The sequence below is a fragment of the Dendrobates tinctorius genome, unplaced genomic scaffold (genome assembly GCF_039654945.1).
Source record: "Dendrobates tinctorius isolate UK_male_01 unplaced genomic scaffold, ASM3965494v1 ptg000046l, whole genome shotgun sequence".
In the NCBI taxonomy this organism is placed as follows: Eukaryota; Metazoa; Chordata; class Amphibia; order Anura; family Dendrobatidae; genus Dendrobates; species Dendrobates tinctorius.
Genome location: NW_027361714.1, coordinates 33,972,761 through 33,988,528, shown reverse-complemented (window position 1 = coordinate 33,988,528; position 15,768 = coordinate 33,972,761). Strand labels below are relative to the sequence as shown.

General features: G+C 44.4%; 1 protein-coding gene across 1 annotated transcript in view; it reads right to left on the bottom strand.

Annotated features, from left to right (window-relative positions):
- Positions 1-9,740: 9,740 nt before the first annotated feature.
- Positions 9,741-15,768, bottom strand: part of SMLR1 (small leucine rich protein 1) — a 36,351-nt gene continuing 30,323 nt past the window's right edge. The window contains exon 2 of the mRNA XM_073576116.1: positions 9,741-10,474. Within this exon, the coding sequence (XP_073432217.1) occupies positions 10,362-10,474 (113 nt within the window). The 3' untranslated portion in view covers positions 9,741-10,361. The remainder of the gene's footprint in view (positions 10,475-15,768) is intronic.

Here is a 15,768-nt window from a genome sequence, read left to right as displayed (position 1 = left end):
TCAGGCCGTGTAGCGTGCGAGGGGAATGTAGTGGTCTGGGTCAAAGTACCAGCAGATTCATCGAGCAGTGGCTGGGCATCAGTGCACTTGTGTCGCCCCCAGGAGTACGGTCGCCACAGTGGCATTACCTTCCTCCTAGGGAGTGTGATGTCATGCTTGGGAGCAACGAAGGATCTCTCTAGCAGGTTAACTGATTGGGCGGCGTTATTCCCACGAGTCATGACCCTCCAAACAGCGTTCATGAAGGCAAAGTGTTTGTTTTACGTGGGCAGTATGGTTGCAAAGCTGAACCTTAAAGGAATGTCCAGAAGGGCACCACCAGGAGTGGAGCCTATGGTTAAATTCGACTCCACCTGGGAAACCTCAACCATGCCAGCTACAGAAAAGATGCACATATTGCAAGCTTAATTCCGTTAACGAACGAGACTCCGTCATGCCCCGCGGTCCGAGTCCGGCTTACTAGAGGGACACGTGAGGCTCTGGCACATGAGATTGGCCAATAACTGGTGTGTCATGCCCTTACATGTCCGTGGCTGCATGTGCGCTACACTGAAAAGGCCAGCGTTTGTCGCTTACAGGTGCAGATAACCCGCTGAACAACGTTAGTGATGGGGATCACTGATTACAATTATTACCAGCGAACGATGATTTCCCAGTAAGTGCAGGTCAACCGCAGTTCCGGAATTAGGCCTAACCGTCATTCCTGAAAAAATGAAAAACTTACGTGTGCAAACCACAGGTGCTGTAGCTTGCTTAACAGCTCGCCAGCCGTTCTCACGCCCAGTATGGATTACACGTGATTGCACAAAGGTGAGAAAGGGTACCGTATCCCCAGATAACATGTATGGATAGCGTACACATTCAAAATATATGTCTATACATCAGGAGGCAGGCTCAGACGGTGTTAGGCCCAGTATGGCTTGCACGTGATTGCACAAAGGTGAGAAAGGGTACTGTATCCCCGGATAACATGTATGGATAGCGTACACATTCAAAATATATGTCTATACATCAGGAGGCAGGCTCAGACGGTGTTAGGCCCAGTATGGCTTGCACGTGATTGCACAAAGGTGAGAAAGGGTACCGTATCCCCGGATAACATGTATGGATAGCGTACACATTCAAAATATATGTCTATACATCAGGAGGCAGGCTCAGACGGTGTTAGGCCCAGTATGGCTTGCACGTGATTGCACAAAGGTGAGAAAGGGTACCGTATCCCCGGATAACATGTATGGATAGCGTACACATTCAAAATATATGTCTATACATCAGGAGGCAGGCTCAGACGATGTTAGGCCCAGTATGGATTGCACGTGATTGCACAAAGGTGAGAAAGGGTACCGTATCCCCGGATAACATGTATGGATAGCGTACACATTCAAAATATATGTCTATACATCAGGAGGCAGGCTCAGACGGTGTTAGGCCCAGTATGGCTTGCACGTGATTGCACAAAGGTGAGAAAGGGTACCGTATCCCCGGATAACATGTATGGATAGCGTACCCATTCAAAATATATGTCTATACATCAGGAGACAGGCTCAGATGGTGTCAGGCACAGTATGGATTTGACGGCCCAGACTACACAGCGGAGGAGCAGGGAGAGGTAAAGATTGCAAATGCTGGGGCCCTGCCCAAGCAAGGGGGGCCCACTCGTGGGCGTCGGTACTGGCACTGAGCCCCTCATAGTACGGCGGTGTGTCTGACGGCGGGTGTGCACCACCACCGTCAGAGACACTTGATTGCACTATGAGGGACCCTGTGCCAGTGCCCGCGCCCAAGAGTCGGCCTACCCACCTGTCCAGGGCAACGGCACTCGCACGGTGTCGTGCGCTAGGTGGTGACCCCGGCCATGGGGGGGAGGCAGCATAGTTAGGGAGTTTTAGAAAGTGGCATATGTTGATGTTGGACATTCAGCTGATGCAAAAGGCGAAATAGGTCAAGTCCCAGGAAGAGGTGGACCAAAGCAAGCCATTTTTCTGTCACCCTATGTGTCATCAGGGGAAGGTGGGACAAAATCCTTGGAAACCCATGCATGGTTCATTTTAATGAAGGTTAGATCATCCACATTTTGGGTTGACAGACGGGTCCTTTTTTCTGTCAGGATTGATCCAGCTGCACTGAAGACTCTTTCCGATAGCACACTTGCAGCTGGGCAAGCGAGCTCCTGTAAGGCATATTGTGCCAATTCAGGCCAGGTGTCCAGTTTAGCGGCCCAATAGTCAAAGGGGAATGACCTGTGTGGGAGAACATCGATATGGGAGGAAAAGTAGTTGGTAACCATAGTTGACAACTGCTGTCTCCTGTCACTTTCCATCGATGCAGTATTACCAGTTGTGTGAGCGGTACTTGAAAAATCAGTCCACAACATTGTCATGAAACCCCTGTCTCCAACGCCACTTCTGCTGTGTGCACCATGAACACCTCTGCCAAGCTGCCCCCGGCCCGTACGGCTCGTGTGAGAACCATCACCGCTGCTGTGTGCTGGGAATGCCTCAAGCAACCGATTTACCAGAGTTGCTTGTTTATTAGCCAATATTAGGTCAAGGTTCTCCTGTGGCATGATGTTTTGTAATTTGCCTTTATACCGAGGATCCAGGATGCTGGCCAACCAGTAGTCGTCATCGTTCATCATTTTGGCAATGCGGGGGTCCCTTTTTAGGATCTGCAAGGCATAATCTGACATGTGGGCCAATGTTCCCGGTGTCAATGATGCACTGCGAGTGCTGGTTGGAGGAGCACTTTCTGGCAAATCCACATCCCTCCAGTCACGCACAAACCCTGTACCAGACCTTGCCACGCCAACATTTTCACTTGCCCCACGAGATGCATCCTCCTCCTCTAAGTAATCATCCCCATCATCATCTTCCTCCTCCTCTTCTTCCTCCACCTCGTCCAGGAGAGGTCCCTGAGCAGACAATGGCTGAATGTCATCAAGGATTCCCTCCTCCTCTTCCTCCTCATCAACATTGGCTGCAGACGCCTGCTCCTTAAGGTGCGTCAAAGTTTGCATGAGCAGACGCATAAGTGGGATGCTCATGCTTAGGATGGCGTCGTCTGCGCTTACCGGCCGTGTGCATTCCTCAAAACACTGAAGGACTTTACAGAGGTCTTTGAGCTTCGACCACTGCACACCTGTCAATTCCATGTCTGCTCTCAAAGTGCCTGGCCGTGTATCCTCCCACAAATGCATTATGGTCTGCCTCTGCTCGCACAGCCGCTCCACCATGTGCAGGGTGGAGTTCCACCTTGTTGCAATGTCGATAATGAGGCGGTGGTTGGGAAGGTGGAGCAATCGCTGCAGCTTCTGCATACGAATGGAGTGTACAGGCGACCGGCGGATGTGCGAGCACAGTCTTCGCACCTTCTGGAGCAGGTCTGTTAACTCCGGATAATTTTTGAGGAAGCACTGCACCACCAGGTTCAAGGTGTGAGCCAAGCAAGGTATGTGGCTGAGTTTTGAAAGGGCTATGGCTGCCACAAAATTACGGCCGTTATCACTAACTACCTTGCCTGCCTCAAGATGTACACTGCCCAGCCATGACTCAGTTTGTCGCTTCAAGTACTCGGCCAGCACCTCGGCGGTGTGTCTGTCGCCCAAACACATCATCTGCAACACAGCCTGCTGACGCTTTCCACTAGCTGCTCGATAGGGGGACACCTCGTGTGCAACAGTGGCAGCTGCAGATGGAGTGCTTGTACGACTGCGCTCTGTGGACGAGCTTTCGCTTCTGGAGGAGGAGGAGGAGGATCAAACGTCTACAGCCAACTGTTTCCTATACCGTGGGCTAGGCAGCACTGTCCCACCACCGCTGTCCCCTGTGGACCCTGCATCCACCACATTAACCCAGTGCGCAGTGATGGACACGTAACGGCCCTGGCCATGCCGACTGGACCATGCATCAGTTGTGAGGTGCACCTTTCCACTCACTGACTGCTTGAGTGCATGGACAATGCGGTCTTTTACATGATGGTGGAGGGCTGGGATGGCTTTGCGAGAGAAGAAGTGGCGACTGGGTAGGTCATAGCGTGGTACTGCATAGGCCATGAGTTCGCGGAAAGCTGCGCTTTCCACCAACCGATAGGGCATCATCTCAAACGAGATTAGTTTGGCAATGTGGGCGTTCAAACCCAGTGTACGCGGATGAGAGATTGAGTACTTTCTTGACCTACTCATAGTGTCTGGGAGGGTGAGCTGGATTTGAGAGCTGCATATGGTGGAAGTAGTGGTGGACAGGGCGGACTGAGAGAGGGTTGATGATGGTGATGGAGTTGGTGTTCTTTCTGATGGCCTAGATTCAGTATTTCGTTGATATAACAGTGGGATTCCCTGACTGCTGTGGCCTTGCAACGAAACCTCAACATTTGCTGCTGTGCTAACCGGTGGGCTTACAGTGGGGGAAACAATGTAGCGTTGCTGACTACCTTCTTTGTGATCAGTTGCACATGTGGCACTTGAGGTTTGGTGTTGTGTCCACGCTTGCAAGTGCATGCTGGTTAAATGTCTAAGCATGCAACTGGTATTCAAATTTTTCAGATTTTTCCCTCGGCTAAAGGTCTTTGCGCACTTCTTACAGATAACCTTGGCCTGATCATGAGGATTTTGTTCAAAAAAGTGCCACACTGCACTCTTCCTACTTTGGCAGACATTTTGCGGCCTAGCACGCTGTGATCTTTTGACCCTCTGGACAAGCTGTCCAGCAACTCTTTTGATTTTTGGAACCTGTCTTTGGAGTGCTCCGGGCCTGCCAGATAACAGCTGTTGCGATGTCGATGTCTGCTGTGGATGCTCCTCATCTGAGCTATTGGAAGCAGCACCCTCTTCCCCCAATGGATGCCAATCTGGGTCAACAACTGGGTCATCCATCACCTCCTCTTCAATGTCATGTGCACCTTCCTCTGTGTCACCGTGTATGGTGGTATAGTGTGCGGGAAGGGGCACCTGAGTCTCATCAGGGTCAGAATCTGGCTCTGTACACTTCGAGGACAATGTAGTGCTCTGAGTGAATGTACCAGCAGAATCATCTATCAGCGGCTGTGCATCAGTGCACTCCATATCAGATTCATCTTGGCCTGGGTAATTCACCATTTCACTTGATAAGCCAGGCATGGTATGTGAAAACAGCTCCATGGAGTAATCAGTAGTATGGCCTGTGTCATCCTTCAATCTTGGTGGGGGTGAAGGACACAAGGAAAGGTGTGGTTCATGAACATGAGCCTCCAATGACGACTCAGTAATTTTATTTTTTACAACTTCAGAAGAGGAGGCGATAGAGCTGGAGGCTGAGTCAGCAATGTAAGACAAAACTTTTTCCTGAAGCTCTGGCTTTAAAAGCGGTTTGCCAACCCCTAGAAAACTAAGCCTTCGAGGCCTTGTGGAGCCAGACGATGACGCAGGCTCAACACCTCCTGCATTCGTTCCTATTTTGCTTTTGCCACCACCATCAGATCCACCACCAACACCATCATTACCAGCTGCCAACCCCCGCCCAATTCCACGGCCTCTTCCACCAGCCTTCCTCATTTTTGGTAGAAATGTAGACAAAATCCAACAAACTATATAGTAATGTAAAACAAGGTACAAGGTGTCTATAGGACAGGGGAGATTTTGAATTTCTGCAGACACTTGTGGACACTGGACACTTTTGGATTGTGTGAGGCCCACTGAATATCAGAGCGCTATGTCACAGGCTCGATGGCACAGGTGTGAAAAAAGTGACTACAGGATAAGGGAGATTTTGAATTTCTGCACACACTAGTGGACACTGGACATTTTTGGATTGTGTGAGGCCCACTGAATATCAGAGTGCTATGTCACAGGCTCAATGGCACAGGTGTGAAAAAAGTGACTACATGATAAGGGAGATTTTGAATTTCTGCACACACTAGTAGACACTGGACACTTTTGGATTGTGTGAGGCCCACTGAATATCAGAGCGCTATGTCACAGGCAGAAATTGGCTAGTGTATCACAAACTACAAGGTGTATGTAGAATTGGGCAGAATAGGAATCTCCCTAGAGTGTAGGTCTGTAAGAACGGAACAAGTCCTCCACTTATCCTTCCACAGTGACACACCAATAGCTTCACTGTGGCTGTGATAACAGCCGTTACACGGTACTGTGTGAGGAGTGTACACCGCTGTATGGTGTGAAAAAATGCACGCTCAGTACCTCAGCAGGACAAAAAAAAAATTGGGATTGCTTTTAAAAAAGCAGTTTGCAGAGCAGTGGGTAAACAGCAATGCAGCTGTCAGGAAGCCTTAGAAGGCAGCCTAACAACCAACACCGCTGATCCACCACAATATAGCCTCCCCTTGCACTGCACACACAGTGACTGGTGTGTTGTACAGGCAAAATCGCTAGCAGCAGAAGCAGTTTTTTTTTCTTCTTCCCTGCCTAACGCTCTCCCTACAGAATCAGCAACCTCTCCCTATGCCAAGATCGGCAGAAGTAAGATGGCGGTCGGCGTGCATGCTCTTTTATAACCCCTGTGACGCCCACCAAAGCAAGCCAATCACTTGCATGCCCTTCTGAAAGATGGTGGTGACCCCTGCCTATGTCATCACGTTGCCCACAGTGTCCGTGGATCCTGATTGCCTGAAAAAGAGCGCAAAACAAACTTTTGAAACGCGACTTTGGCGCGTAAGTCGCCGACCTCGTGGCCGACCTCATCCTAGGGTCGGGTTTCGTTTCATGAAACCCGACTTTGCCAAAAGTCGGCGACTTTTGAAATTTTTCGACCCGTTTCGCTCAACTCTATTGATGATTGCTGTTCGACCGCTGGAACCTCCAGTGATCCTAAGAGCAAAGCCCCGGTCATAAAAAAGGAAAACATGTTTTTGAGAGTAGTCTAGCCCTTTATTCCCTTTCCCTTTGGTGCCATGCTGTTGTAAAGGTACTTTTAAACACTTTTGTATTATCTGTTGATGCTTAAGTATAATGCCCCTAAATAACCTCATATACATTTTCTACCAAGTTTCATGTTGTTTTAAGCCGGTCTGATTTGCTTCCTGTGCCCTGGTACCAGATCTGTTGTCATAGCGATCACTTTCTGTTCAGAATTCTCCCTTCTTACTACATTTCCCATCATTCCTTGAGCTTGGCTGCAAGCCAGCAGTGAGGACAGCCTTGTAACTCCGCTTAACCCCCCCCAATCCTCCCCCATAGTCACACACCGTCCCAGCCTGATGCCCTGCTCAGGACAATACAGTGAATAGAAGTAATGGACAAAGCACCATTACACCAGCCCAAAAAAAATAAAGATACCCTACTCCCCTCAATAAAGATTATCGCCTACTCCCCTCACTGACATGGATGATAGGTCACAATGTAAAATAGACAGGTAAACATTATTTATCCATGATGCACAATACTACAAACTATGTCCTTATTCCTAATAACATAAAGCAGTTTGCATGGCTTTGGTTAAGGAGGTAAATTTATTTTTCTACTCAATATTGCTTACTGAACATACAGATTGCAAATGTATCTTTGTGTACATATCTAGAATTTTCTGTACCAAAAAAATTTGCCACTTAGAGATTACTAAGAGACAGGTCACGTTTTTTCACCCAAAATCAGGTTGGATAAGTTTAGGAGACACTCCAGGGTTTTGGCAACATAGAAAAGTCAATGAAAAAAAGTGTCATTCCTAATAAAATACATTTATAGAGGAAGGAAAAACAAATATTGTAATTGCTTAGCTTTGCTCAATTATTTAGTTGGGGTGGTGGAAATACACAGGAGCCCTTCAGTCACTAATGAGAGGAGCAGGATTAGGTGGTAGTGTACTTCCCTTGTAAATATAGCAGACATAACTATGTTTTCTGGCAATTGTCCTTCTTGTAACAATGTGCCCCATCAGTACTATTGTATTCAGTGGTTAAATTGTTTACATCAAATCAAAAGTTTATAATTGAATAACAAGGTAGATTTTTTTTTATCTTTATATACTTGATTCTGGATATCTAAATTGCTTTAGAATAATTGAACAGAATTTCACAGCTATATGTTAATTTCAAAACATTTTCCCATCATTAAAATAAACATTATGCTTTTGTATCCCCTTACACCACTATAACCCCTTGATAAAACGCACTACACAGTTAAAATATAAAAAAAATGTCAGAACAGTCTGAGTCTAATAGCAGCTATTAAGAGATAAAATGTTACCTTGTTGGTAAAGATTTTTAGAATATACAAGATGGGCTATTTATATTTATCAGGATACATCTAAATAAAATGGGAATGGTTGTTGATATCGCCTTCCTGTTTGTGGCACATTAGTATATGGGAGGGGGGAAACTTTTCAAGATCAGTGGTGACCATGGTGGACATTTTGAAGTCAACCATTTTGGATTCAACTTTATTTCTTTCATGGGAAGAGGGTCATGTGACACATCAAACTCATTGAGAATTTCACAAGAAAAACAATGGTGTGCTTGGTTTTAACATAACTTTATTTTTTCATGAGTTATTTACAAGTTTATGACCACTTATAAAATGTGTTCAAAGTGCTGCCCATTGAGTTGGATTGTCAATGCAACCCTCTTCTCCCACTCTTGACATACTGATAGCAACACCGCAGAAGAAATGCTAGCACAGGCTTCCAGTATCCGTTGTTTCAGATGCTGCACATCTCGTATCTTCACTGCAAAGACAATTGCCTTCAGATGACCCCAAAGATAAAAGTCTAAGGGGGTCAGATCGGGAGACCTTGGTGGCCATTCAACTGGCCCATGATGACCAATCCACTTTTCAGGAAACTGCTCATGTAGGAATGCTCGGATCTGACACCCATAATTGATGGTATGGTGTGGTATTTGGGGTACAAAGATAGTGGGGCCATTCTTCATCAATAGAAACTTCAATGCAACTGGATATCTGAAATTGCTACATGATGATGTGTTGCCCTCTTTATGCACTGAAGATGGCACGTTCCCTGAGTTTTTCCAGCAAGATGGTGCACGACCACATTATGGGTGTCAGGTCCGAGCATTCCTACAAGGAATCTGACCCCCTTAGTCTAGCATTTCTTCTGTGGTGTTGCTATCAGTGTGTCAAGAGTGGGAGAAGAGGGTTGCATTGACAATCCAACACAATGGGCAGCACTTTGAACACATTTTATAAGTGGTCATAAACTTGTAAATAACTCATGATAAAGTTATGTTAAAACCAAGCACATCGTTTTTCTTGTGAAATTCTCAATAAGTTTGATGTGTCACATGACTCTCTTCCCATTGGAAAAAATAAAGCTGGATCCAAAATGGCCAACTTCAAAATGGCCGCCATGGTCACCACTCATCTTGAAAAGTTCCCCCCTCCCATATACTAATGTGCCACAAACAGGAAGTTGATATCTCCAAACATATCTATATAAATGGCCCACCCTGTATTCTATCTATTCTATGTTGTCGGGTCAGGCTGTGGTTTTACTGTACACGGCAGATGAATTGCCGACATTTTAAAGGGACATGAGTTTTTATCACACCCAGTGACTTGCATTGGCAAGCTGTGATTTTTTTTCTCATCCCGATCTGAGCAGAGAAAAAAAATCGCAGATGAGCAAGGACTCATAGATTAACAATGGTCAGAGTGCAATCGGATTTTTTATTCGATTGCACTCGTTTTCCTCGCAGATGAGTATGAGCTCTAACATAAAAAACACGTCATCAATTCTGAATTTTTCACCCACTCCTGGTTTTTGCTTACAAATTACTAATGTAAAATACTGACCAAATACTGATTGTGTGAACGTGGTCTAAAAGTAATCATACTGCTATATTTCATATTTCCTAGGTTAGTGTTTGTGACACTCACATGCCAGATCATTGTTTCTCCTCCCACTCTTTGCTTTTATGATGTGATCCTAGGATAATACTGTTAGATCTGAAATAGGTAAGTGTGTCATGAAATCCATCGGGCTGCTTTACCAGCACATGAACGCTGGAAAAATACATGACGATCACTATAAACTATTACTAAAAATAACCCTGATGCTGTCCTTAGACTGAGGACGTAGCTTATAATAGCTTTGTTTTGTTCCTGTCTTCCAGCTATGGATAGTCTTATGTAACTGCAAAGAAGCCGATTTCAAATGACTTCAGCATGTCCTGGTCCACAGGCATCGCTAGTAACCTCGGAAAAATCACCATGTGTTCTGTTTCAGACAGATCCAGCTTTCAAGTCTCATGTGAGCAGAGTTTTTCCAGGAAAGACATCCTAATTGGCAACACCTTTTACTTTCCCTTGTTGATCTGAGCAGTCATTTTTAGATTCTTTTTTCCCCCAGTGATTTGTGATGTCTTAACAGCTTTACATTAGATATGCTGTCTTTCTGTATGAAGTAAAATCTGGATTAAGAAGTCTTCTTGAGACGTTGGCTCTTGGTTGACTTTAATCGCTTGTACTGAAGGTAGTAATCCCGCAGAGAATCTCTTGGGGCACGGACTTGAGCAAGCTCTTCATTAACTGTGGGGACAAAAAAATAATTTATGAGGCAGTTTGTAAATTAATATTCTGATCATAGAGAAATTACTTTTTCCTTGACTTATTTTACCAGGTGAAACAAATATCATCAAATATTTTTCTGATGGGCAAATGGTACAATAAGTATCCAGACGTCTATAGAACGCTTCCCTAGAAGCCTCCACAAACTCTCCCACCTAGCTGCACTTATCTGGAGAGCAGTTGGGAACATGATATCCAAAATCAGACTGTAATCATAAATATTATTAATCCTTGTAGTTGTTCCCTAACCTACTCAAAAGAATCAAGCCGTATGGCCCATTGGAAAATATTAATATTCAGCTTAAAATGGTTAACCAGGTTTGAAAGCAAAGTTTGCAGTCACTGTACAGCAGCAACCAAAAGTTTAGCATTTTTAAAAAAAATTGTGATTACTTCTGTCTGGTTGTTGTAATGCCATTTTCATGGTGATTTTAGTAAACCATAAGCAATTGTTTGTCAGATATAAGGATGAAAACTGTGTTTGACATTGTTTTATCTCTTTATGTGTTAGTTTTCAACATTTGCTAGTCTAAATGTTTTGCATATTTCATCATGGGTAGTCAAATTTTGCCTATTTTTTTTTGTTTGTGTATTTTTTTGTTAAAGCGTGGCAAAGACAATGACAAATTTATCACCAGATATCAAGAACCTTCTTATTCTGAGAGTGAAGTCAGGCAAAAGCCAAAAAAGAGGTAGCAATGGAACTCAACTGATCTCAAAATCTAGTGTCCCGTGTTATATGAATTAAGGTTTGCAAGAGATGTCAAGAGCAATAAAAAGGATTTTGGGAATATGTCAAAAGTAAAAGAAAAGTCAAAGATGCTATAGGACTTTTGCAGGATTAAAATGATGAAATGGTAAGAAAGAACGTTCAGAAGGTCGAACTTTTAAATTCCTATTTTGCATCTGTTTTCTCTCAGAAAGGAAATGTAACATCAACTGATCTTCACTGTCCTATTAAAGGAATAGAAGAATCCAGGATATCTATAAACAGAAAGATAGTGAGGAAACACTTAGCTAACATAAATGAATTCAAGTCTCCAGGTCCAGATGAATTACTCCTCAGAGTACTGAAGGAGATAGCAGAAGAAATTTTAGAACCACTCTCCATAATCTTTCAAAATTCTTGGAGAACAGGAGAAGTCCCAGAAGACTTGAGAGAGCAAATGTTCCCATCTTCGAAAAGGGGAAGAAGGTGGACGCAGGGAACTAAGGCCGTTGAGTCTGACTTCTATACCAGGAAAGATCTTTGAACAAATTATTAAACAACATGTATGTTAGTACCTGGATAAGAATGAAGTGATTAACCAGAGTCAGCATGGGTTTGTAACTAATAAGTCATGTGGGCAGCACCATGGCTCAGTGGATAGCACTGCAGCCTTGCAGCGCTGGAGTCCTGGGTTCGAATCCCAACAAGGACAACATCTGCAAGGAGTTTGTGTGGGTGTCCTCCGGGTACTCCGGTTTCCTCCCACATTCCAAAGACATACAGATAGGAAGATTAGATTGTGAGCCCCACAATGATGATGATAATGTGTGCAAACTGTAAAGCGCTGCAGAATATGTTAGCGCTATATAAAGATTATTTATTTAATAACTTAACTTCCTTCTGGACAGAATCACTGAGTGGGTGGATCAGGGAAATTCTGTAGATATAGTTTATCTTGACTTCAGAAAAGCATTTGAAAAAGTATCTCACACCATCCTTATTGAAAAAAAATGACTAAGTATGGAATGGCACAACAATATAATGTCCTAGAAAAAGTACAATTGGCACTTCAACTACAATGTTTATCACTTATGGGTAAAAAAAAATATAACTATTTTTTACCCAAAACGAAGTGAACCAAACAATATATATAGTAAAATGACATAATTTTATTAGGTACTCAAGAAAACAAATACAAGACTACACAGAGCACAGAGGTCAGACAAAACAAGTGAACAAGCAGGATCGGTAACAGGAGAGTCAAAACAAACATACACCTAGACATATTACTAGAGATAAACTAACCTTAGGGACCTATGTTCAGGCAAGTTGTGGTGGGAGGAGCTGCCTATTATATCTCATGCTGGCAGGGGATAGACCAGGAAAGCAAAACTCTGCAGGACACAGGGGGTTAAATTCCTTCAGAGTCTGGCCGTTTGTTCATAGCCAGGTGGAGACTTTGCAGCAGTGCTAGGAGAGTGCTAGGAGAGGTGTAAGAGGCAGTACACTGGGAGGAGCAGATCAGTGAATGCAGTGAGTAGAACTGAGCTGAGAAGTGTGTGAGTTACAGGCGTGACATCTGTAATGTCCCCAAAAGGACTCTAGCAAAAGTCGAGTCAAACTTCCAGGTTGCAGGATCCCAAAACTATCTGCAAACCCTCTCACAGTGAAAGATCAAGATCGCTGACTCTTTGCACTAACCAAGTGCTGCCGCATTCTTCACTAAGCTGTTAATGTTAATAGCTTAGTAATGTATGTGGCATCACTTGCTTTGTTTATTTGTGTTATTTAGATATACCACCAATCTGGTGCTTCTCACTCTTTGATTAACCCCTTAACGATCGCCGATACGCCTTTTAACGGCAGCAGTTAAGGGTACCTATTCCTCAGCGCTGCTTTTTAACAGCACTGAGAAATAAGGTTATATCACACCTCAGTGTTGGAAAATGATCCTTGTTGGTTTTTACCATCCCCAGTGATATGATCACCGTTTTTCACTGAATAACGGCGACCGCAAAAAAAAAAGAAAAAGTCTGGTTTCCCATTTATTTCTCTCTCCTCTGATATGATCTAGTACATCAGAGGAGAGAGAAATGGGGTCCCCCTAGCCCCCCCGGTACGTCCGATGTCCCCCAATCCTTGGCATCTTCTTTCAGGAAGAAAATGGCGGGTGCATGCGCACTGCACCCGCCGAGATCTGCCATCTGGCATCCAGCAACAATAGATTTTTCCTATTTGTTTATTTTGAGCACCGTGATAGTTGGCATTAGGGTTAGGGGTGTGTTGGGGTTAGGGTTATGGTTAGGGCTATGGTTGGGATAAGGGTTAGGGGTGAGTTGGTGATAGGGTTGTGTTAGGGTTGAAGTTAGAATTGGGGGGTTCCACTGTTTAAGTACATCAGGAGGTCTCCAAACGTGACATGGCGCCAACCATTAATTCCAGCCAATTTTGTGTTCAAAAAGTCAAACGGTGCTCCCTCCCTTTTGAGCCCTGCCATGCATCCAAACAATGGCTTTCCCCCACATACAGTGTATTGGCGTACTCAGGAGAAATTGCACAACAGATTTTGTGGTCCATTTTCTTCTGATACCCCTGTGAAAATAAAAAAGTTTGGTTCCAAAGTACATTTTTTTTGTGAAAAAAGTAAAATGTTCATTTTTTCTTTCCACATTGCTTTAGTTCTCGTGAAGCACCTGAAGGGTTAATGAACTTCTTGAATGTGGTTTTGCGCACCTTGAGGAGTGCAGTTTTTGGAATGGTGTCACTGTTGGGTATTTTCTGTTATATTGACCCCACAAACTCACTTCAAATGTGAGGTGGTCCCTAAAAAAATGGTTTTGTATATGTTGTTGAAAAAATGAGAAATCGCCGGTCAACTTTTAACCCTTATAACGTCCTAACAAAAAAAATGTTTCCAAAATTATGCTGTAAAGTTGACATGTGGGAAATGTTGTTTATTAACTATTTTGTGTGCACCACTCTCTGACTTAAGGGTACAAAAATTAAAAGTTTGAAAATTGCAAAACTTTCAAAATTTTGGCCAAATAAACGCAAGTTATGTCAAATAAATTTTGCCACTAACATGAAGTACAATATATCACAAAAGGATAATCTCAGAATTAGTGGGATATGTTGATGCGTTCCAGAGCTATAACTTCATAAAGTGACAGTGGTCAGAATTGTAAAAATTAGATTGGTCATTAAGTACCAAATTGGCTCTGTCACATGGGCAGACATACCGCCGGTTCAACCGGTGCGGCTGCACCGGGGCCCAGAGGCTCCAGGGGGCCCCTGCAGGGCTGTTAAAGGGAAGGTGCCATCCAAAAATTTTTTTCTCAGCAATTGAAAAAATGTGAAGAATTAATGTTTACATTTTCTTAAAAAATATTATCATTTGTTTTTAATTTTGTAAAATATGAAAAATAATTTTAAAAAGTTTGGCATTTCCACTTGTTAACACTAGGGGGAGCAGCTACTGAAATTTGGCACAAAAACCTAGTGTACAACTAGCTCACATTACTGCACTGCAGTAATTATGGGCGGAATCTGCTGACATGGGTGTGGTGTCACTCCTCTCCTCCCCTTCTGGGTGTTTGCTAAGAGATAGAGAGGATGACATCTAGGAACACAGTGAGCAGCCATTTTGATGGGGCCTGCAAAGTTACTGACTGTCTTTGCATGCAAAGTCTGGATCAGAACAGGTAATCAATCAGCAGAAATGTTTCCTGGATTTCTGTGGAGCAGACAAGCAGACGGTCCATCCATGTGTATATAACACAGCGCTCTATGTACAATTCCTGGCACCGAACAGGGCGCCCCCCCATAGACCAGCACACTGTTCTCCTGAAATACTCTGTGCTGCTGTCGCCCTGCTCCTTCCACCATATATCAGGCCCCTGTCGCCTCGCTTTCACACATCGCCAGGACGTGATCTGAGGAGAGGAATGGGGTCTTCGGTCACCGAGGATGGCAGGAAGCAAGGATTCTGGGAGTAGGGTGACAGCAGCACAGAGTATTTCAGGAGAGCAGTGTGCTGGTCTATGGGGGAGGTCACAGAGGGAGATATATGGCGGAGGAGCAGGGTGACAGCAGCACAGAGTATTTCAGGAGAGCAGTGTACTGGTCTATGGGGGGCACAGAGGGAGATATATGGTGGAGGAGCAGGGTGACAGCAGCACAGAGTATTTCAGGAGAGCAGTATCACACGGGATAGGATTAGATACACGGCTCAGCAGTCAGTATTACACAGGATAGGATTAGATACACGGCTCAGCAGTCAGTAGAACACAGAAGATTAGACACATGGCTCAGCAGTCAGTATCACACAGGATAGGATTAGATACACAGCTCAGCAGACAGTATCACACAGGATAGGATTAGATACTTGGCTCAGCAGTCAGTATCACACAGGATAGGATTAGATACACGGCTCAGCAGTCAGTATCACACAGGATAGGATTAGATACACGGCTCAGCAGTCAGTATCACACAGGAGAGGGTTAGATACACGGCTCAGCAGACAGTATCACATAGGATAGGATTAGAT